The 21,590-nt window shown below is 35.1% G+C and overlaps 3 protein-coding genes and 1 pseudogene across 4 annotated transcripts; 2 read left to right on the forward strand and 2 right to left on the reverse strand.

Moving 5' to 3' along the window:
• Positions 1 to 932: 932 nt before the first annotated feature.
• On the reverse strand, positions 933 to 1,102 carry LOC121783135 (annotated as a pseudogene).
• Positions 1,103 to 2,266: 1,164 nt separating this feature from the next.
• On the reverse strand, positions 2,267 to 4,681 carry LOC121780543 (alcohol dehydrogenase-like 7). Of its 2 annotated transcripts, none has more exons than XM_042178128.1 (10): positions 4,464 to 4,681; positions 4,269 to 4,387; positions 3,943 to 3,989; positions 3,541 to 3,863; positions 3,395 to 3,477; positions 3,139 to 3,214; positions 2,994 to 3,058; positions 2,812 to 2,907; positions 2,581 to 2,745; positions 2,267 to 2,512 (listed from the first exon to the last, which is right to left on the reverse strand). In XM_042178128.1, exons 1-10 carry the CDS (start codon positions 4,546 to 4,548, stop codon positions 2,396 to 2,398), a joined length of 1,176 nt encoding a protein of 391 aa, XP_042034062.1. In that variant the 5' UTR covers positions 4,549 to 4,681; the 3' UTR covers positions 2,267 to 2,395. The 2 variants fall into 2 exon arrangements, with proteins under 2 accessions (XP_042034062.1, XP_042034061.1); XM_042178127.1 differs by having other exon boundaries at positions 4,269 to 4,405; positions 4,464 to 4,678.
• Positions 4,682 to 6,472: 1,791 nt separating this feature from the next.
• Positions 6,473 to 8,740, forward strand: LOC121783035. The gene is made up of 2 exons (XM_042181072.1): positions 6,473 to 6,627; positions 8,220 to 8,740. The coding sequence occupies exons 1-2, from the start codon at positions 6,544 to 6,546 to the stop codon at positions 8,553 to 8,555; spliced, it is 420 nt and encodes a 139-aa protein (XP_042037006.1). The 5' UTR covers positions 6,473 to 6,543; the 3' UTR covers positions 8,556 to 8,740.
• A 5,782-nt stretch (positions 8,741 to 14,522) lies between these two features.
• On the forward strand, positions 14,523 to 19,756 carry LOC121782776 (L-ascorbate oxidase homolog). Its single transcript, XM_042180723.1, has 6 exons — positions 14,523 to 14,756; positions 14,903 to 15,012; positions 16,629 to 16,899; positions 18,164 to 18,612; positions 18,692 to 19,057; positions 19,255 to 19,756. Exons 1-6 carry the CDS (start codon positions 14,625 to 14,627, stop codon positions 19,544 to 19,546), a joined length of 1,620 nt encoding a protein of 539 aa, XP_042036657.1. The 5' UTR covers positions 14,523 to 14,624; the 3' UTR covers positions 19,547 to 19,756.
• The last annotated feature ends 1,834 nt before the right edge of the window (positions 19,757 to 21,590 follow it).

Here is a 21,590-nt window from a genome sequence, read left to right on the forward strand (position 1 = left end):
TATTAATGTACTCCATGCATCTCTTGTTTTTTATGATGTCTTAGAAGGCCGAACACCATATGTTAATTACATAGTAAATGGTCATCAATATAATATTGTATATTATCTTACTGATGGCATTTACCCTGCTTGGGCTCCACAAACTCGAAAGCATAAGTTGTTTGCTCAATTCCAAGGGTCTATCAAAAAAGATGTTGAGCGAGTATTTGGAGTCCTATAAGCGCGCTTCGCATTTTTGCGAAGGCCATGCCTTGTTTGGGACAAGATGTTGATGGGAAAAATTATGATTGCTTGTATCATCATGCATAATATGATAGTAGAAGATGAACGTGATACATATCAAAATTATTATGAACCTACTGAGTTTTTTGAAGATACACCTACAAGAGTACAAGAAGGAAATGCTGAAGCTTTTTGCTACTCTACTCAACAGATCGGGAGTTTGTTTTCTTATATAACAAATTGAGATCAACTCCACAATAGAGAAGCTCATACTGCCCTTCGAGATGATTTGATTGAGCACATTTGGGAAAAATTTGGCAAATAGTTGAATGTGTAACGTTTATCTTTTTTTAATTATTTTTCTTATTTTTAACTTTAGTTTGTAGTTTGGTTTATTTATTTTTTTATTATTGTATCGTATTTCTTTTATTTGTGTATTATTATTATTATGTTGAACTTCAATTATATATGAAATTATAATAATTTTTATTATAAATTTTAATTATAAAATTAAAATGAGTTTTTTAATATATTTGAATAAAATTATAAAATTTATACCGATTAAAAGTATATGAAAAAAATTATATGTATTGGGGTTGAGTTGGGGTCATTGATAGAAGTAAAAATTTTAATAAGTTGGGGATTGTATATGTGGATGAAAGAAAAATGAGTATTTTATTAAAAAATTGATTGGGATTGGGTTGAGTGAGGGTCTGTCAGACAGGCCGACCATCCCGACTGGACCAGAGTCTAGCCAAGAACGATAATCTATTGCACAACGAGCCACAGTTCATCCACCAGACGTGGTTTCCTGTCTCCTTAGAAATCAAGGATACAGAGGTACGAGCCTATAGAACAGATCCTGTTCAAGTAAGGTCATGATTGGGTTGAGTGAGGGTCATTGATGAGGATAGTGTCAGGCGAGTTTTCAGCTATTTTGTCATGAATTTTAGTTTTTATTTGTAAATTGTTTTACTTTTGTTATGTTTTCATTTGTTTATTAAATGTAATTATTTACTTATTTACGGTTTCTACCTTATGTATGATTAAATATAGTAATTTATTATTTACTGTCTCGTTTGTTTTCTATTCAATAAGTGGTTGTATATAAATAATCCATTTTTTTATATACAATGTAGATACTTACTAAAAAAACTAAAATAACAGAAAAAAAAATTGATTCGATTTTAAATATCCAAGTTGGTGTAATTATTAAGATATAAAAAAAATTAATTGGATTTTAAATCTCGAAGTCAGTGTAATTATTTATCACACCTCCAATTTAAAATTTCTTGACCTGCCACTGCCTAAAATGAATACCGTTCAACTATCTTACATTTTACACTTGTTCTTATATTAGTGGAGATAAAGAATTAAAGAATTTTAGTTGGTGTAATTATTAAGATATAAAAAAATCAGTTGGATTTTAAATCTCTAAGTCGGTGTAATTATTTATCACACCTCCAATTTAAAATTTCTGGATCCGCTACCGTCTAAAATGAATACTACAATTCAACTATCTTATATTATTGGAGATAAAGATTTAAAGAATTTTAGTAGTCGTATACTGATGCAAAGACGAATTTTTTTTTAGCATTTGGGCTTAATTTTAAATTCATTTGGTTCCCTTTTCGAATTTTGCATTGGATCTTAGATTCTACACTCTTTCCATATCGTCTTCAGTTATCGTGCTCTGTTGAAAATTGTCAATATCGGACGATGCAAACAAATACACTAGATTTATGGTTCCACATTAAACCACAATTTCTCTCTTCCCACCAAATATATTTTTTTCTTTCCCAACGATCTCTGTTGTTTCCTCAAATTTCAGAGAAACTGGTGGCTGCAATCATGGCCCGTGCTTGTGGACATGCACTCAAGGCTGCACCCTATTGCCCACAACTCATATGGTTTAAGAGCATTTCAAGGTAACACTTGTATTGCATCATTCAATTCACACCGGCATAGCATATAATTTAACATGAGTTGCATAAATTCATAATAATCCTTGTATGAATAAGTTGAGCTTTTTTTTACTAGCATATCAACGAGTAATTCCCAACTTTGTTGAAAATATTTAAAATTGGATAAAAAGGTTTGCTTGCTAACATATTACTCTTGTTTTATTATTCCTATTATTCTCCAAACAACAACAAAAACACATAAAATAAATTCATCTATCCATCCAAATCACACATCTGAGGCTCTTTCCTTGATGCAGCAAATCGAAAGCTTTGTTGATCTCTTCAAACCCCACCTCATGCGTCACAAACTTATCCAGCTCTAATTCCTGCACCAACACGAACACGAATCACTCAATAACGAACACGACTACAATAGCAACACGATATAACATACCTTGTCCATGTACTTGTTAACGAGGATCGGTATGTCCAACTTTGGCTTGAGGCCTCCGAACAAAGATCCCAAGATAATCTTTCCACTATGAAGGACTTCCGTGGATGCGAATTTCAGTAGCGAGCCGGGTCTATCCACCCCCACCACGATCGTCTTACCCCACCCCTGTACATTGCATAACGTTAATCGGTATAAATCTATTTTTTCATGGGTGAAGATCGGAGGACAAACCTTTCGACAGCAGGCATATGCCTCCTCGACTAAGGATGCCCTTCCAACGCATTCGAAGCAGTAATCTGCCCCTCCATCAGTCAACTCATTTACCATCTGAAACAGAGCGATACTCTGCTCAGAAGCTCATTGAGATTGAAGATTTATTCATTGTTGTGTTCATGCATGATGTATATTTATACCTGGCTTACAGATTTTTCAGTGCAGCTGGTAGAATCAATGAAATCAGTTACTCCAAATTTTTTACCTACATTTTTGACATTTAGATTACACCAGATGTTGTTCAATATTGGTAGTTAATTAGAACCAATTCCAAATTGTACTTACTTAGTGCAAACTTGTTAGGGTTCACATCAATGCCAATGATTCTAGCAGCACCACACAATCTTGCCCCTTCTGCAACCTTCGTACAAACACGAGCTTATGTACATTGTTGGGGTTCAGACCATCCCACATCGGGGAATTATTAATTGTTTAGGGTCCAAGAAGGACTTAATAGCATACTAATGTGGAGTTCAGGTGTGAATGGCCGAACCCCCACATACATATTTACATGAAAACAAAAGTGAAACGAGACTCTTACTGCCAATCCAATTGACCCCAAACCGAAGATGGCAACTGTAGATCCTCGTTCGACACTTGCAGACCTCCACGCTGCTCCCACGCCTGGAAAAAGTCACATGTTGGGTCAAATTCTATGCCCAATCAAGCTAGAAGTATGTAGCATACCTGTGGAGACTCCACAAGCAAGGAGGCAAGCCCTGCTAGGAGGGATTGCTGGGTTGAGTTTGATCACGTTAGCACGATGAACAACTGTGTACTCTGTGAAGCTAGACACGAACATGAAATGGTGTATAGTCTGTCCGTTGAGGTCTCTGAATCTGCTCGTTCCATCGTGCATCCAGGGATCGACTCTAAATGGGAATTCGGTACACAGGTTGCTCTTCTTCGATTTGCAATCTCTACACTCGCCACAATCTGACATAAATACGGGGATAACCATATCTCCTTCGACAACCTCAATAACGCCATCGCCCACGCTCTCCACCATGCTTCAGGCACACATTCCACAAAATTTTAACCAAACAATTCCACTATCTCAAATTCATTTGTAAATAGAAAATGAATTACCCAACTGCTTCATGTCCCAGGATTCTCGGAAAACAAGCGGGAGGCACCTATCGTCAAATAAAACAAAAATAACTATAACAATATCTCACATCGGTGTAGATAGTAATATAAGTTTCATATAAATTTAACTGCTTTATATGTGAGCCAGTTCAATAGAGGGTTGGTCCAACCCGATCGGAAAAAACAATATCTCAAGTGGACGTAAAGAGAGAACTGAAACCACTATGCAAGTTAAGATAAAAGTTAAGATAAGATAGACGAGTTGATTAATGATCACGCCAATTGGTATTAGAAATGAAAATAGAAGGGTGAAGGAGAAAACATACGACCAAGTTGAAGAAAGTAAGATCGCTATGACAAAGAGAAGTGCAAATGATTTTGATGCGAAGTTCGCCGGATTTAGGAGGATCCACAACCACCTCCTCGATAACGAGCGGCGCCCCAGCTGCTCTCGCCACCGCCGCTGCAAACCACTTATTACAAACAGTCTCACACGATGAAATCAATGCTAAGTAATTTACCTCGGCATGTAATGGCTTTGCCCGCAGTGGAGGTGTTGTTGTTAGCCATTAATCTCAAAGCTTCAACTGATTTTCGATTATTCATTGTATATTTAATATTGGTGGAGGATAATTACTCTGTCTGGATTCATACTTATCACTGCGAATTTACAACCAGGATTGAGGCTTGCTAGATACTGACTACCACCATTGACTTTCATTTTGTGGTCCAAAATTTGAGTTTTCACCATTTAATTTCTCACTGCCAAAATGACTACCGTCTTATGGTTTTGAATTTGTCACGTGAATCTAATTATTCAATAGTATTGATACTGTCTTTTGGTCATCCAAACCAATGAAGAAATAGCAGCTTAAAAATGATTGTCACCAAATTTATTTATCTTTTGTCCAAATTTGAATACGAGATTGGCTCAGTCATTGGTCATTGAAAAATAAATTTCTAGAACTAAATTTTAAAATAAAACTAAAAGCTTATGTATTTTTTAATGTAAAATTGATCAACTATGGAAAAAGTATATAAAAATTAATGATTAGTAGTGTTGTTAATAAAGAACTCAACTCATTACAAAGACAAATTCATCAAAAATATGAAACGATTAATTTTTATGGATGATCCCAAATGGAAAAACAGCATGAACGATTATGAACGGAGCCGGTATCGAAAAAAAAACTACTCCCTCATTCCCTCAAAAATATGCACTCTTTCTTTTTTTGTCCGTCCCACAAGAATATGCTCTTTTTAATTTTGAAAAGTTTTTTCTCACTAATGAAGTGGGACTCATTCTCCAATAATAATACTTTATTTACTTTTTCTCATCACATCTCTCTTACTCTACCAATTTTACATTAAAATCCGTGCCGACCCCGAAGTACATATTCTTTGGGGATGTAGGGAGTATTTTTATAGATTGTTTCATATAGATTGTCCCATTTTCTTCTATTATGGCAAATTAATGTAATTAATCATTAATAGATATAATTAAGCTCATTATTAACAAATATACTTTCTGAGGCGAAAGAGTAAGTATTTATCAGAAGCGTATAATTTTTACAATTGATAAATATTAAACATAATTTTAATTACTATTTCCTCAGCCACATTAAAAATGAAACATTTTCCTTTTTAAGTTATTCTATTAAAACGAAACGTTTTCCCTTTTTGAATTGTCTTGATAAAAATGAACGTTTTCTTAAATGGAAACTACATCATCTCTAATTTTTCATCTCTATTACTTACTCTATTTTCATTAACTTACAAACAACATTACATAAAATCTCGTATCGAAAATTAAATGTTCCATATTTATTGTGACGGGTGAGTAGCTTTTAGTCTTAAAAAATGATAAAAAAAAAATTCCCTAGTCATGCCATGTTTAGTCTTGTAGTATAGATGCTTTGCATTGTAGCGTTCAAAATATTGCAGTATATCGTTATAATATATGTTGCAGAATAATGTTTATAATATTGCATGCTAAGTTGTTGTCACGTTGTCATTTTAATAAGAGTTGACATATTAATATAAACCTATGTTTATATACAAACCAAAAATATTTTCATCAATAATACATTTTTTTATAGAAATATTAAATATATTTCCATAATTTATGCATCTAGTTGGAATATAGTTGAAAGAGAGACTTTATATGTTTCCACGTGTAAAAATTTTATTAGTAAGACATACCACATCACATTGCCACTTTGGTATGGCATGACTAAGGAATTCATTTCAGATTATATATATAGTTTGATTTTAATATATTAAAAATATTATTGAAAGTTTTAATTTCACAAAATTCATAAAAATGAAAGCTTGATTTGTTATTAAATTGTTCAAAATTATGAGCAAATCGAATTTTTATTTTTATAAATTTTATGAAATTAAAATTTTTAATAAAATTATTTAATATATTTGAATCAAATTAAATATATAAATTATAATAAACAATATTAAATGAGATCAAACAAAAATGGATAATTCATATTAATTAAATACTCAAATCCGGACGAAAAACCCGCAATCTTAATAGGGCTGGCTAGCCGAATCCACTTAGCTAACTCTATTGACGGGATAGATTGGGCAATGAGTTTTCTTCTCGCCAAACTTCGCAACTCCAACAAATTCTCCCAGTGTTACTCTCAATCTGCCACCAGATGTCGCCCCAAGGTTAGTTTAACTCTAATCAGGCGCCCTTTTTTCTCCAATTACTTTTTTTTTAAGTAGTAGGGTTTTTTTGTTATCAATTGCGATTATCGGTTATATTTCTAGAGATTGATTACACATGTGGTCTGAGAATTAGTAAATTGAGATTGTTTAGCAGAACAATTTCGCAGATTTGAATTCGTCATTTCGCATTTCCTATGTTGATTGAAAAGAGGCTAAGGAAATCAAGAGTGAGGAGGCTTGAGAATAAATGAAACACAGAAACGAGCATTGGATTAGATGAAGATTTCCTTGAAGGAAAACTGAATTCGACGTAGATTTGTGTGTGCCTAAACCCAGCCCTAATATATTAATGACCCTATTGCGAGCTATGTTTATTCTTATCTCTTGTTCGGTTGCCGTTTCTCTCAGAACTTGGGCCATGACAAATGTATCTCTTGCCACGTCTCCATAGTGCTAAGATTACACTGGGGTCTCGTGATTATCCATCTCACCCTACCTGTGACTAATAATCCTAGATAAAGTCTATTTTGGGCTTACTTCATATTTTATTTCAGTATTATCTTTCTAATGTAGCGACACTTAAGGATGTAATCAAATGCAAACCTATATATTGTACAAACTCGAAACTATGATCTGGACCGTTAGATTTCAAGATTTGATGTCCACATATGGTAAATAACGTCAACACAACGTCAGCATTGTCGACCGATTGACATTATATTGACATTTTCAGTTGACGTTAATTTATTTGTCATCGGTTGACATCAAATCTTAAAATCTAAAGGTCCAATAGTTTGGAGTTTGTTGAAATGATGTAGTTTGCATTTTATCAGGACCCATGACACTTAAAAGATTAAGATTTTTTTAGGGGCCGTTGGTAGGGAATATGAATAAACAAAACATGATAAGAACATATATTTGAGGTCATTTTCAATCATACCATTGCAAGATAGATTAGTGTCTTAATTACAAAGACTATTAGTTGGCATCACAACCCCAAATTTACACATGTTTGTTAGCTACAAGGAGACTAATTTGTTTCGAAAATTTTCAAGTTATGTTATCAGCATTCACAAATGATCATTAGCTAAGTTGTATAAGTGATAGTCAAATGTCCAGTCCACGTCTGGGGGATTCCTCAAGTAAAAGTGTTAAACACAATCAACTCAAAATGAGGAGTTTTCTTAGTTGTGGATTCTCGTAAAAATTAATATTAATTCACTATTGAGAGCAGTTGGAATTGTGAATTATAGCTAAAACATAGCAACTAAGATTACTCACAGTTGTGAATTAGGCAAAAACTTTTATGTGACAACAGAGAATTTTCTAGTTGTGAATAAGTGTGGATACTTTTATACCTTTTTATGTCTGGATAGATTTACTTTTGCCATCTTATTTTAACTATTTTTGTTTTCACTCTTTTATTCTTATGATTTGACTTATGAAAAGTAAAATAAAAGTTAAAAGTTTTGCGTTGGTTTAGCCCGTGGCCCCTGCAGGGCTGGTGAATATGCAATGCAACCCGCCCCGTATGTGTTTAGAACTCTACTCATTAAGGTTTGTGAGCTGTTGAATTGTTTGTTTGGGGACAGAAAACGAAAAACCCCACACCACCGCCTGTCGAGAGTAGCGTTCAAACCCCTGGTGGTCGCCTCAAGTATGCTGGCCTCATCGCAACTGCTAAGAAACACAAGTCAAACTTCATGAAGTTGGCTATTATGACCGGAGTCCTACTGACAAGCTTTCGATCTATGGGCCAGAAGTACCGCATTTACGTGCTCACAGAGGATGCTGTTGCCCTCAGAGAAGAGCAGGAGAGCATCACTGCTCGCATGAATCGCATTAAGGAGAGCCTGCATGCTGCTGCTGCTGCTGAGCCCACAGGAGCTCTTGAAGCTAGGCTGCGCATCCTCCTCGGAGACGAATGATGCTCTCATTCCTTATTATCCTTGTGGGAAATGTAGTTTCAATGAGGATTTTGAACTGAGATTACATATCTTTATTGCCTTCTTTTTTTTGTTGGATTTGATGGTAAGTTTGTGTAATGGAGGTTTGAGTAACTTGAAATTGAGGTGGATATGCATATAAATTGATGATATATTGTTGAATTGAATTTGGACTATGTATATAAATTTAGTTCGATCTTCATAATTACTCCCAATAAAATAGAGTTTCGAGGATCTGGACGAGGAAAAATCACATATGAAGTGTCTTTGTTACCATTTAACCCCTGATGCTATGAAGGTTGTATGAGTCTTTTTCACTACCTTCATGGTCTAGAAGGATAAATGGTAGTTGCATGCATTTCATATGTGATTTTTCATTATCCAGATCTCAGAAATGTGATTTTGTCCTAATTTGGGAACCTAAAAGGTGCAAACCCGATTTTATAGAAACACTTGGAAGTCCCAATGTCAACTCATGTATTCCCTTATTAAAAATGAAATGTTTTCCTTGTTGGGTACGTTTGCTGAAATGCAAACATCATTTTTTTTACTTATTCTTTCATCATTAACTCACAAAACAATACTATATAAAATCTCGTGCCGAAAAGTAAATGTTTCATTTCTAATGGGACAGAGGGGGTATAATATAAGAGCAGTAGCAACGACTGATACGTGCAAGTTGGGCTGCGCACCGTATTAGAAATGAGCCACTCCCTCACGTGTGGGCCGGAATAACACATCGGACTTCCATCACGTGGGTAGGCAAGAGAAGAGATAAAGAGATATAATCCATCATCGACTTGGGTCCGCTCTGATACCATATTAGAAATGGGCCACTCACCCCTTAAAAGGCATCATAAGGGGGAGGGTTATCCACACTTATATAGCTGAGCTAGGATCGTTACCAAGTCGATGTGGGACAAGAATTATGAATTTTAACACACCGCGGTTTGAGCTGCCAATGCAAACTGTATGCGGGCGTCACGTAGCATGTGCACGTTGGTTTGAGGCTGACTCGAAAAAGCTCTATATAATAACAAAGAAGCAGTAAATGATGTGAAATGGCCGCTGATTGCGTTTATGATAATTGGGGTCTTCTTTATCAATCACAACTTGCTTCCATTTTCTTCTTTTATTGCCCACTTTACAGATGATAAACTTCCGTTGTCTTATAGTACTCAAATTTGACAACATTATTTGATTAAAATTTGTAGTATTTGATGGAGAGAGTGATTTAAGGAAGAAACAATATATAGTCTACAATGAAGTATTTCATCGAGATCTTCCTATCAAAATTCTTATGATGATATTTTGCTTTACACTCAATATACTAGTATATGTCGTGATATGACAATACTCCTTCGGTCCCTCCGTCCCATAGAAATAGATCATTTGCTATTGATACGAATTTTAATGCATAATTAGTATAGCAGGAGAGAATGAGAAAATCTGAAAAAGTAATTGAAAGACTAAAGTCCAATTTTGGTACTTACTTTTGTTCTAAAATTCTTTTTGGTCTCATACATTAAGTTTGTAACCTTTTGGTTCCTAACATATTGTTTTGGTACCTTTTGATCCAAAACGTATTGTTTTAGTCCAAAATAACCATTTTCTGTTAAAATTAACAGTCAAAATGTTTGATCGATTTAATAACTTAATTATAATCTAGGATTAAAGTACAATATTGGTCCCGTATATTTTCCATAAAATTCTTTTCGGGTCCCATACATTAAGTTTGTGGCCTTGTATTAGACCAAATTGTACCAAAACAATATGTTAGGGTCCAAAAGATCATGTATAGGACCAAAAAAGAATTTTAGAGCAAACGTAAGGGACCAAAATTGGAATTTAGTTTAATTGAAATTGTGTAGTGAATGATGGACCCATAAATGATAAAAGTAAAAAAGAAGAAGAAAAATGTAGTCATAAATGAATATGAACTATTGTATGGAACGGACGAAAAAAAAATATAGTTATTTCTATAGGACGGAGGGAGTATATATTTAGAAAGACGACAAATGTAGCATAAGTTTGTCGTTTTGTTCTCTATTGAAAGATAAAATAAGGTCCAACGATTAAGTTGATGCATTTTTTTTCTTAACGGAAATTTGTTGCATCCGAAGATAAAACATAAACTTATATTTATATTATAAACTATTTTTATACACACGCACATCATTTTTAATATTTGTTGATAAGCTATGCTTATATTAGTGCTTATTGGGACATGATCAAGCGTAACTAATTAGTAATTTAAAATTAAGATCAATTTTTAATCATTAGATTAGGAAATCTACTGGTTGATTTTTAATGCACAATTGATTAAGTAGGAGAGAGGTAGAAAGAAAAAAATAATTAAAGTATTGTTAGTGGTGAATGAGTCACACATCTTCCAAAATTAGAAAGTGTATATTCTTGTGGGATGGACTAAAAAGAAAAGAGTGCATATTCTTGTGGGACAGAGATTATATAAATATCATTCAATTCATAAATATACATCGAGGAAAAGAACTATGAACACAAAATCCTCGGTTTATTAAAGATGAAAGAAACTAAAGACTCATTGGATTGTTTCTCAATTAGCCCATTTGTTTAAAGTCGTTATCTAAATACCAATAGGTTCTTCATGGCCTTCTCCTTCTTGATCACAACTTTCTCATCATCAACTCGAAACTTAACTTTGTCTGTTTTGGTCTCTAATACCACATCTCTAGTTGCTAAAAACGACATACCAAAGATGATAGGCATGTCCTTGTCCCCTATCATGTTGAGGACGATGAATTCAGCCTTTAGCACGAACTTTTCCACCTTGACCAAGACACCTTGATCAGTGGCGGATCTAGGGGGCAGGAGGGGGCGGCTATTTTTCCCTTATCGGGACGTAAAATTACCATGTCTGCCCCCTCCGTTTGCCTCCGTCGTCGCCTCGAACAACGAAAAGAATAGCCATGTCCGCACTAAATCAAGCTAATACTATATATTCCGCCCCATCCGATTCCGGATCCTGGATCCGCCACTGACCTTGATTATACCCCTTGGCTTAATGATCGAGTGGTCAGCCCAACTGAAGGTCAATGTTGATTGGTTCGATTATTTCCTCAAGACCATTTGACCTTATTGTCTTCAAAACCATCAATGATATTCTCAAAACCTGATCCAGTAGGCACTTTGAAAATTTCTTGTCTCCCATCTCACACTAGATCACACAATTGTTGGGGTCCCTCTCCTCTCTTAGCCAGAATTTTTCAATTGCGAGCAAAATACACGCAGTGCCACTCCATCATCTTGGATTTTCTATTGCTTTGCAATAAGTTCTTTGAAAACTTTTAGAACTTTGAGAAATGTAGGAATATATCCATTATCCACCAACGAGCATCTACACTCACTTTGCTAATAAATTTCATCATCCAATCAAATCCTTTCCCTTGTATTGTTTTCGTTTTCTTATCAATCAGAAATTGTGCTAACGGAATAAATATCAGACGACCAAAAGAAAATACGACTCAACTATCATAAGATGGGACAAAGGATTATTACTATTATTTTTTTTTTTATAGTTAAATTTTTTTTAAATTAAGTTGAAAGAAAAACAATGGATGTATATAAAGGGAGAAAAGAGAGGTGTGAAGTTCCTTTTTATCCAGTTTTATTGAAAAGCAAGATCCGATAGAGTTGCAAGCACTCACTCTTCTATATTTTTGCACTAATTTTTAAATATATATCACGTATTTACTACCCCTTATTAAAATTCTCAAAATTATCCTATATATAATTTTATTATTCTCTTTTTATTTTATTTTATTTAATCCATTTAATATATTTTCTTAATTCGCTTATTCTCTCTTTAATTTATTTTAATTAGTGACAACTAATGGCTCACAGGGAGAGTTTATTAATTCAAAAGCCCAAAAACTCAAATCTTATTTATGTACTACTAATTTTTTGCGCAAAAACTTTGTAATCAGCTAAAATTAGTCAATTACCCAATTTCAAGCTCATATGCTATGACACATTTGTTGATAATATTTAGTGCTACATTTTTACCGAACACTTTTGTTTGTTTAGCAAATATTTTATTGCTAATTCCATATTTTGCAGTGTTTCTTGTCACGGCTCTTACACTAACATACATCCGTCGTTCATGTTATACCCATGCCGAAGAGTCATGTAGATATATCAGTTTTTGAAAATATTTAATACTATTAATTCCATTTGCTCATTTCATTTGTATGAAGTTTTTGCAGATTAATAAGTAGAATATATTTTAGTAGAGAGTTGATGAAAGATGGTTATGATAAATGAGAAGGGAATATGAATGAGGGGGTGGGACCCACGGGACAACTTACCAATGCACATGCACACTCTTGGTCAAGTCTAATTCTCAATATCATCCAAATCCCATTGAATCTATTTTTTATAAAAAAAACAAATTACATTAATTTTTCTTTACTGTGATATTTATAAACAAAAGTATTACTATTATTCTATAAATATTCGTCCAAACCCATATGAAAAAACAGACATGGCCCTAATTTTGTACTCATGGACCGACCACCGACACCCCCATTCTCTCACTTTTTCCTTACCAAAACAATTTTTATTTTTGCTTTTGGACATATGTGTTTGCGGGGTATAACAATTATGCTATTTTGTTTTACTAATCAAGAATAGTATTATATGAAATAGTTTGCTTTATTGAACTCTAAATACTTCTTCCGACCTACTGTAATTGAGTCATATTTTTTTTAATTGTTTTAATGAGAAATCGGTAAAGTATGAGAGATGAAGAGAAAAAGTTAATAACGTAAGAGAGATAAAGAGAAAAGGTGGATAAAGTATTCGAGATATGAGAAAAAGTGGGAATAGTATGCGAGATAAATTTTCCATTTTAAGAAATGATACTATTTATTGTGGACATCCCAACATTGCAAAATGGAACTATTTTTCGTGGACGGAAGAAATATTATTTTCTCTTATTTTACTCTTTATTTAATTTTAATTTTATCTACTTTATTATCTTTCCTATTTTATTCACATTACACTTAATTTTCATACTTTATTCTCTTCCATGTACTTTATTCTCATTTTATTTAACTAACAAGACACTCTTTTCTTCTTGTAATAAAATGTCTCATCCATAGGAATTTTCTCCTTTATAAAAGAAATGTCTCAACTACATGGCAGCAGAAGCTATTAGAAATTGGTCACTCATCCCTTAAAAGGCCTCATACACTACTAGAAAATTAGCTTGTAATAACACTTAAAATTGTCACTAGAAAATTACTGTGCTGACACTTCATCTATAATGGCACTTATGCAAGTGCAGCACCGGGTACCTGTAGTAAGAGGTAGTGTGTAGATAGTACATCTATGATGACACTTTTTATGTTGAAGTGCAGTAACAATATAGTATAAAGTGCAGTGAAAAGCTAGTGTGTAGATAGTATATTTATGCAGACACTTTTTATAAAGTGTGATAAAAAAGTGTAGTGAGAAGTAATTTTTCTAGCAGTGATAAGGGGGGGTTATCCACACTTATATATGTGAGCTAGGATTGTTATCAAGTCGATGTGGGATAAGAATTAGATGAATTTTAACAGAAGCAACACTAATAATAAACCCTCAAATTTGCGTACGCGACATGTTAATTGCACACGTATAATGTTATGGATTAAGGGTTTCTTTTTCAATCTTTATTTGGTCTTAATACCAATATATTTGTAAATCAGTGTGAAGACAGCAATCAATATATTTGAAAAAACATTCGCTAATCATCTCATATGCTTCATTTTGTTGACTCTTGCTTACCCCTAATTCAATTCAATTTTCCCAAGTCTCTATTTTTACAAATCATAACAATTTGACTTTTCCTTTTTCTTTTATAGTGTAGAGGCAATCTGTACCGCACTCCATCATTATCATACACTCTACTCTTTAACGACCCAAACCTTTGCTCACGTTAAATATTTCCCTTTCATCTCATTTCCTCACTCACTCACAAAACATAAACCTCCAAACCAAATAACATTCTCTCTTTCTTTCTCCACCACAATGCCATCTCCGCCGCTGAGACTAGCGGCTCTGCTTCTGTGCCTGGCCGCCGCCGCCGCCGACAGCCCCTACCGATTCTTCCATTGGAACGTCACCAACGGCACCATCTCTCCTCTCGGAGTTCCTCAACAGGTTCCTTTTTTCTTCACAAAGAGTACAATTAAAGCTTGCATTTTTGCCATGTTTTCTCCATTTTGTGGACAACCCTTTTTCAGTTTTTGAAAAGGGGATTCGAAAATGGTGTTTTCTTGAAATAATTATTTTTATTTATGGTGCAGGGAATTTTGATCAATGGCCAATTTCCGGGACCCGAAATTTACTCCGTCACCAATGATAACATCATTGTCAATGTGTTCAACAGCTTGAATGAGCCTTTCCTGATTCATTGGTAAGAAATAATCCTACTTTATTCATCACATTTTCCCTCACTCTACTTTTGTATGTGTATTTCCTTAGCTAAATAAATAAATAAAAATAGACGAATTATGTACACTCTTCGCAACTGGACTGATAAATCATCAAGTTTTAGAATTTCGCAATTACTATTTCATAAGTTGTTTTTCCGATGAAATCCACGAATGTTTGTTACGTGCCACTGTCATAGACACATTTTGTCTATGTGGTTAAATCTGATTGCCACATCGTCGTGGAATAAAACGTACGAGATAATTGCAAATTCTGAAACTTGTGATTTATAAATCCAATTTTGAAAAATCCATAACTTGAGTATTCTTTTTAATTTATTTATCAATATATCATATTTTTATCATATATGAAATGATTGCCTAGAAAACATTTCGTACAGTTTACTCAAAACAACAGAAAACATTCCTACAAATTAATCTCTCTCTCTCTCTACTTTTCTTCCACATTAAGCATCTTATATCAGTATATATGCTAACCTTTTTAGTATAGATATCAAGTTTTTTTATATTGTTTCTTAATTCTATACTACATAGCTCATACTAATATAGTGGAGTACTACTGTTAACATTATTTTAACCTAGAAAAGTGTAGTACTTACTACTAAACTTTTATCTGTTCAATAAAAATTCCCCCTAATTTAGACATTTACTATATAACTATATAAATGCAATTGAAGGGCAACTGAGACTGAAATTAAACATTAGGGCGGTGGACACTCACATCCCTCAATGAATATGTAACTATCACAATAAATTCTTACCTGCTAAAAAGGTTAATATGTCTTTTCAATAATTGCACCATCTTAAGTCAAAATTAAATTTTGTGATTTAGCTAAATTAGAGTTTGTATTTATAATTAGGCCAATGGTGGGATAAATAGGCACATGGATTTTAAATAGTGGAGCATGAGTGAATGAATGCACATGGCTGTTACATCATAAATTTGTCTAGATCCACTTTTTCTCTAAGTCTTTACATTCCTATTTTGTCTGATGTAGAACAAAAAAAATTTATAGCAAGTTATACAACTTTTTATATATAATAAAAATTGGTGTATTAGTGTAATTTTTATGTGAAGCACTCACAACATATTATCTAATCTCGATTTGTGTAGAAAAACAGTAGTATCAAAAAGTAGAATATAATTATTATTATTATTATTATTATTATAGTAAATAGTTAAATAAAGGGACATTTTAATTTTGTATTAAATATTATTATTGAGCTGTAATACAGCGTGAGATGCCGTTATTGATTTGTCATTTACTGAACTATATGGTTGCTATTTATAGACAAAGCTAGAAAATTCATTATGCTTGACGCTTTCATCACTTTTATTTTTCTTGATTTTTGCATCTCTAATTATGTTACCCCTCGAAGATAGCAAATAGGGGAAAAACCATTTTATTTCCAGCTCAAATCAATGTGTATAATGCTAGTAAATAAATCTTGTAAAACTCCAAATATTGAACACAGCCCCAATGATCAATTTTGCATAAAATTGATATGTCCTTGCATTGTAAAATTAATTTACAAAACAATTGGTTAAAGTGAAAATTTTAATGTGTGTATGAAATAGGAACGGAGTGCAGAATAGGAGGAACTCGTTCGTGGACGGCGTGATCGGGACAACGTGCCCGATCCCGCCGGGTCGGAACTTCACATACATTCTACAAATGAAGGATCAAATAGGGAGTTTCTTTTACTTCCCATCTTTGGCAATGCAAAAGGCTGCTGGTGGATTTGGAGGCATCAGAATCATGAGCAGGCCTCTAATCCCAGTCCCATTTGGTCCACCAGCAGATGATTTCACCCTCTTAATTGGAGATTGGTACAAAAATAATCACACCGTAAGTATCATCTTTGTTCCTAGTTTTTATTTGTTACCTCAATTTCTAGCTCATCAAATGAAATTTTTAAAAAAATGCTAATTGTCACATGAGCTTATAAGTCATTATCAATATATGAGACATGTATTAAATATAAAACAACACTCAGTTTTTGATGTTTTTAGGAGGGAATAATATTTTTTCCCCACGGTTTTATCATTTGTGGGTTCACATCTTTTAATATTTTTTTGTAAACTACTTTTTAAAGTGTCGGTCACCCGGAAAGGAGAAACTAGAATGGTGATTTATGAGGCCAAAAGTCTTGGGTTTGAGTCCGTTGTGACGGAATCTTTAAATTTTAAATCTTTATGGCCCATATGTTTATTTCAATAAAAAACAAATGGTGTTTATTTCATATTGATCCATTTCCACTCATTTATGGCCCATATGTTTTAGTGGGCCTACACAATTAACTTCTTCCTAGTCCATGTACAAAATCTTCTGACTTCTGTTAAACGACTAACGGTTTTCAAAAAGGTAGATTTTATTAATTAATTTCATAATTGAGTTGTCATTTTCCACATTCAAAATATATAGATATGCGTGTGAAATGGGAAATAAATGTTAGTACTAGTATTGGTAAAGTTATACCAGTAGTAAATAAAGGTTTATTATAGTACATATATCAGACATTAAGTATACCCTGTATTTGACCAAATCAAAACTTAGAACTTTCTTAATTAGAGCCAACAATACAAGGTTGTTGGATAATTTGTAGACACAGGCATAGTATTAAACTGGAAGGGCATACTTAGAGCATCAACAATGACGAATTTCCCAGCGGACGTTCGACCGGAGTGTCGGGTGTCCGCGCGGGACGTCCGCCATTAAACGTGAGAGGCGCGGATGAGGACGTCCGCTGCGGAAACCGCATATCCGCGGCCTTCCGGCTAAGTCCGCCATTGCGGTGCCATGACAGATGTCCCGCGCGGACGTCCCGGTTTTTAATTTTTTTTCTCCGGATTCGTGTCGAGATTTTAATTCCGTAAATTGTTTAATTTGTGAATTTTTATTATTGTGGATGTCCGTCGGGATGTCCTTATGGATGTCCGCCATTGTGCAGTGGAATGTCCTATGACGTGGCAGTGCAGTGGGATGTCCTTATGAGCAGTGGGATATCCTTATGACGTGGCAGGAGGTGTTTTTGGGAAGTCCGTCGGGTGTCCGCACGGGACATCCGCACCATTGTGAATGCTCTTATATAAATAATTTCTATGTTATGCAGATCTTGAGGAGACTTTTGGACAGGGGGAAGAAACTTCCTTTCCCCCACGGTGTTCTGATCAACGGCCGCGGCCCCGGGGCCACGGTCTTCACCGTGGACCAAGGAAAGACGTACCGCCTTAGGATATGCAATGTGGGATTTCAGAACTCCCTCAACTTCCGCATCCAAGGCCACAAGATGAAGGTGGTCGAGATTGAAGGAACGCACACACTCCAGATCAGCTACTCGTCCCTCGACATCCACCTCGGCCAGTGCATGTCCGTCCTCATCACTGCTGATCAGCCGCCTCGGAACTACTACGTTGTCGCATCCACTCGCTTCACCACTCAGGTCCTCACCAACACCGCCTTCCTCAAATACTCCAGCTCCAACACCCCCGCCTCCGGCCCACTCCCCGGAGGCCCCACCACTCAGATTGATTGGTCCCTCAACCAGGCTCGCTCTTTGAGGTACCCTTACATTGACACATAATTCATTCAAATTTTATGTTCTAGCATCCGTCACTAACTATAATTTGTCCTCATTCAGGACTAATTTGACTGCAAGTGGGCCAAGGCCGAACCCTCAAGGCTCGTACCACTATGGCATGATCAAGACCGTTAAGACGATCAGACTGGCCAGCTCGGCCGGCCAGGTGAACGGCAAGCAAAGGTACGCCCTCAATAGCGTGTCCTTTGTGGCACCCGACACGCCCATGAAGCTGGCCGACTACTTCAAGATTGGCGGAGTGTACCGCCTGGGAAGCATCTCTGAGGCACCTAGTGGAGCGGGAATATACACGGACACATCTGTCTTGGGGGCCGACTACAGGACTTTCATCGAGATTGTCTTCGAGAACTACGAGAACATCATGCAGAGCTACCATCTCGCGGGCTACTCCTTCTGGGTAGTAGGGTGAGCTCCCCAAACTTCATATCTCCACATTACATAACTTTTTTTTGACAGGACAGACATATAAGACAAAACATGATAAGAACACACATTTTAGATCATTTTAAGTCTGATAACTCCAAGATGGAGGAATTATCTACCCTACTAATTGTCCCTAAAATATGTACATGCTAACACACAAAGTTGATGTATGTGTGCAGAATGGATGGAGGGCAATGGAGCTCAAATAGTCGAAACCAGTACAACCTCCGGGATGCAGTGTCCCGTTGCACGGTGCAAGTGTACCCTAAGTCATGGAGTGCAATCTACATAGCTCTAGACAACGTTGGGATGTGGAACTTGAGATCAGAGTTCTGGGCGAGACAATACCTCGGGCAGCAAACGTACCTTAGAGTTTACACGGCGTCCACCTCCTTGAGAGACGAGTATCCGATTCCAAAGAATGCTCGCCTCTGCGGCAGGGCAAGAGGGAGACACACGCGCCCCATATGATAAGGACCCTATATATGCACTTGACACTACTTGTTGCTTCACTCTTTTCATGGACTTAATGATCTCACCTCGAGCTCACATTCTTTCTAGCTTCAACTAGTCGGATCTCTGTTTCTTCCTTTTTCATATTTTTGTATGAATTAAATACATTTATATATAGGTAATTGTTTCTTGTGGAAATAAAGTTGGTGGAAAGTAACACTAGCTGCATTTTAGCATTGTTACATCCGCGGATAAATGGACAATCAGAGAAAATCATACTCCTATTTGCATGTGTTCATAAGTTTCAATGTATATAAACCTTATTTCTAATTCCACATCATACAAGTACACACATACAAACAATAAAAAATACTCCCTCCGTTCCATAGTAGTGGAGTCATTTTGCCATTTTGGTACGTTCCATAGTAGTTGAGTCATTTCCCTTTTTAGTAAAAGTTAACACATTTCTTCTCACTTACTTTACTCTCTCTTACTTTATTCTCTCTTTATCTCTCTACTTTCTTAATCTCCGTGCCGAAAAGAAATGCCCCCACTACTATGGAACGGAGGGAGTAATACTCCATCCGTCTCATGACAAGAGTCACGCTTTGCCATTTTGGTCCGACCCACAATAGGAGTCACACTTCATTTTTACCTTAAATGGTAAGCAGGTCCCACATTCCACTAACTCATTTCACTCACATTTTTTTATAAAACTAATACTCCGTATAAAAAAGTGGGTTTCATATTCCAATAACTTTTCCAACCCACCATTCTTTACATTTCTTAAAATTCATGCCCACAATAAAAGTGACTCATATTGTGGGACAGATGGAGTAATATATTTCTAGGATATTGGTCTCTAAATCGAGCTGAGCCTGAACGAGGGGTTATGATCTCCGTTGTCGCACGATCCCACCTCCTCGGCTTTCGGCGCCCCTTTAATCCAATTTTGCAGCAAGCAAGCAGTGTTCTTGGCACTTGTTGCTAGTGGCGGATCCAGTCTTTTTAGATTGGGGGTACGAATTTTATGATAAATAAACATATTAAAAATAATACTCCCTCCGTTCCCTCATAGTTGATACAAAACTTTTCGGCACGGAGTTTAAGATTGGGTGTTGAGTGTGTTAAATAAATAGAGAATAAAGTAAGAAGTGAATAAAGTAGAGAGAATAAAGTAAGAAAAAGAAAAATGTTACTATATATGAAAATGACTCAATTATGAGGAAACTTCGCGAAATGGAAAAATGACTCAATTATAAGGGAACGGAAGGAGTACTATATTAAAATATAAACAAGATAAAATATATTATACTATTATATATCACCACAAAATAGTGTAAAAAAGAAAGAACATATAAAAGACTTCCTAAAATCATCAAATATAAAACTATCGGCATGAGGATACAAAATAGAAAATTTGAGTAAAGTATACACAAAATAGGAAACATAGGTGATAAACTACAAAATGGAAAACAGCTGAAAACTGTTGAGACAAAGAAGAATCGAACCGGGGTCTCCACTTAAAAAAAAACCTCACCAACCACTGCACCACTAATACTTCTTGCGATATTAATCACAATAATGTAATACATAGACAATTATTTGGGGTACAATGGTACCCCTTGTTCTATGCTGGCTCCGCCAGTGCTTGTTGCGTAGACAGACGACAACGACGCTCGCGTCACATCACCAGTGTAACTCGTATCGCCAAATATGAAATATGTTTCTCCACAAGCTTAATCAATTGTCACACTTTTCGATTTCCAAAATAAATGTGTTACTCATTTATCAATTTATTCAGTCATGTTAGTAGTAACCTAGGATGCTTTTAAGTTGTGACATGGATTGTACGTAGTAGATGGGTATTTTCAGGAAAATAATCTTTATATTGAATTATTGTAATGTTTAGGGTTATTCAAATTTAAAATGTATATACACATATATTGCCATAAAATATTACAAAATATGTATGATGAAATACATATATATTACGAGTTTAACTAATCAATATACACATAACTTGGTCATGATTTAACAGTGCATGCATATAGGAAAATTT

This window comes from Salvia splendens, chromosome 20 (genome assembly GCF_004379255.2).
Source record: "Salvia splendens isolate huo1 chromosome 20, SspV2, whole genome shotgun sequence".
In the NCBI taxonomy this organism is placed as follows: Eukaryota; Viridiplantae; Streptophyta; class Magnoliopsida; order Lamiales; family Lamiaceae; genus Salvia; species Salvia splendens.

What these genes read in the sequence shown, in the direction of transcription:
- LOC121783035 (XM_042181072.1), top strand. Translation starts at nt 6,544, where the DNA reads ATGAGTTTTCTTCTCGCCAAACTTCGCAACTCCAACAAATTCTCCCAG. An exon ending in CCACCAGATGTCGCCCCAAG is followed by an intron (nt 6,628 to 8,219) that starts GTTAGTTTAACT and finishes GTTTGGGGACAG; the next exon opens with AAAACGAAAAACCCCACACC.
- LOC121780543 (XM_042178127.1), bottom strand. Translation starts at nt 4,548, where the DNA reads ATGAATAATCGAAAATCAGTTGAAGCTTTGAGATTAATGGCTAACAAC. An exon ending in CAAAGCCATTACATGCCGAG is followed by an intron (nt 4,406 to 4,463) that starts GTAAATTACTTA and finishes AGTGGTTTGCAG; the next exon opens with CGGCGGTGGCGAGAGCAGCT. An exon ending in TGGGGTCAATTGGATTGGCA is followed by an intron (nt 3,215 to 3,394) that starts GTAAGAGTCTCG and finishes GTTTGTACGAAG; the next exon opens with GTTGCAGAAGGGGCAAGATT.
- LOC121782776 (XM_042180723.1), top strand. Translation starts at nt 14,625, where the DNA reads ATGCCATCTCCGCCGCTGAGACTAGCGGCTCTGCTTCTGTGCCTGGCC. An exon ending in GAGCCTTTCCTGATTCATTG is followed by an intron (nt 15,013 to 16,628) that starts GTAAGAAATAAT and finishes TGTATGAAATAG; the next exon opens with GAACGGAGTGCAGAATAGGA. An exon ending in TACTCCTTCTGGGTAGTAGG is followed by an intron (nt 19,058 to 19,254) that starts GTGAGCTCCCCA and finishes GTATGTGTGCAG; the next exon opens with AATGGATGGAGGGCAATGGA.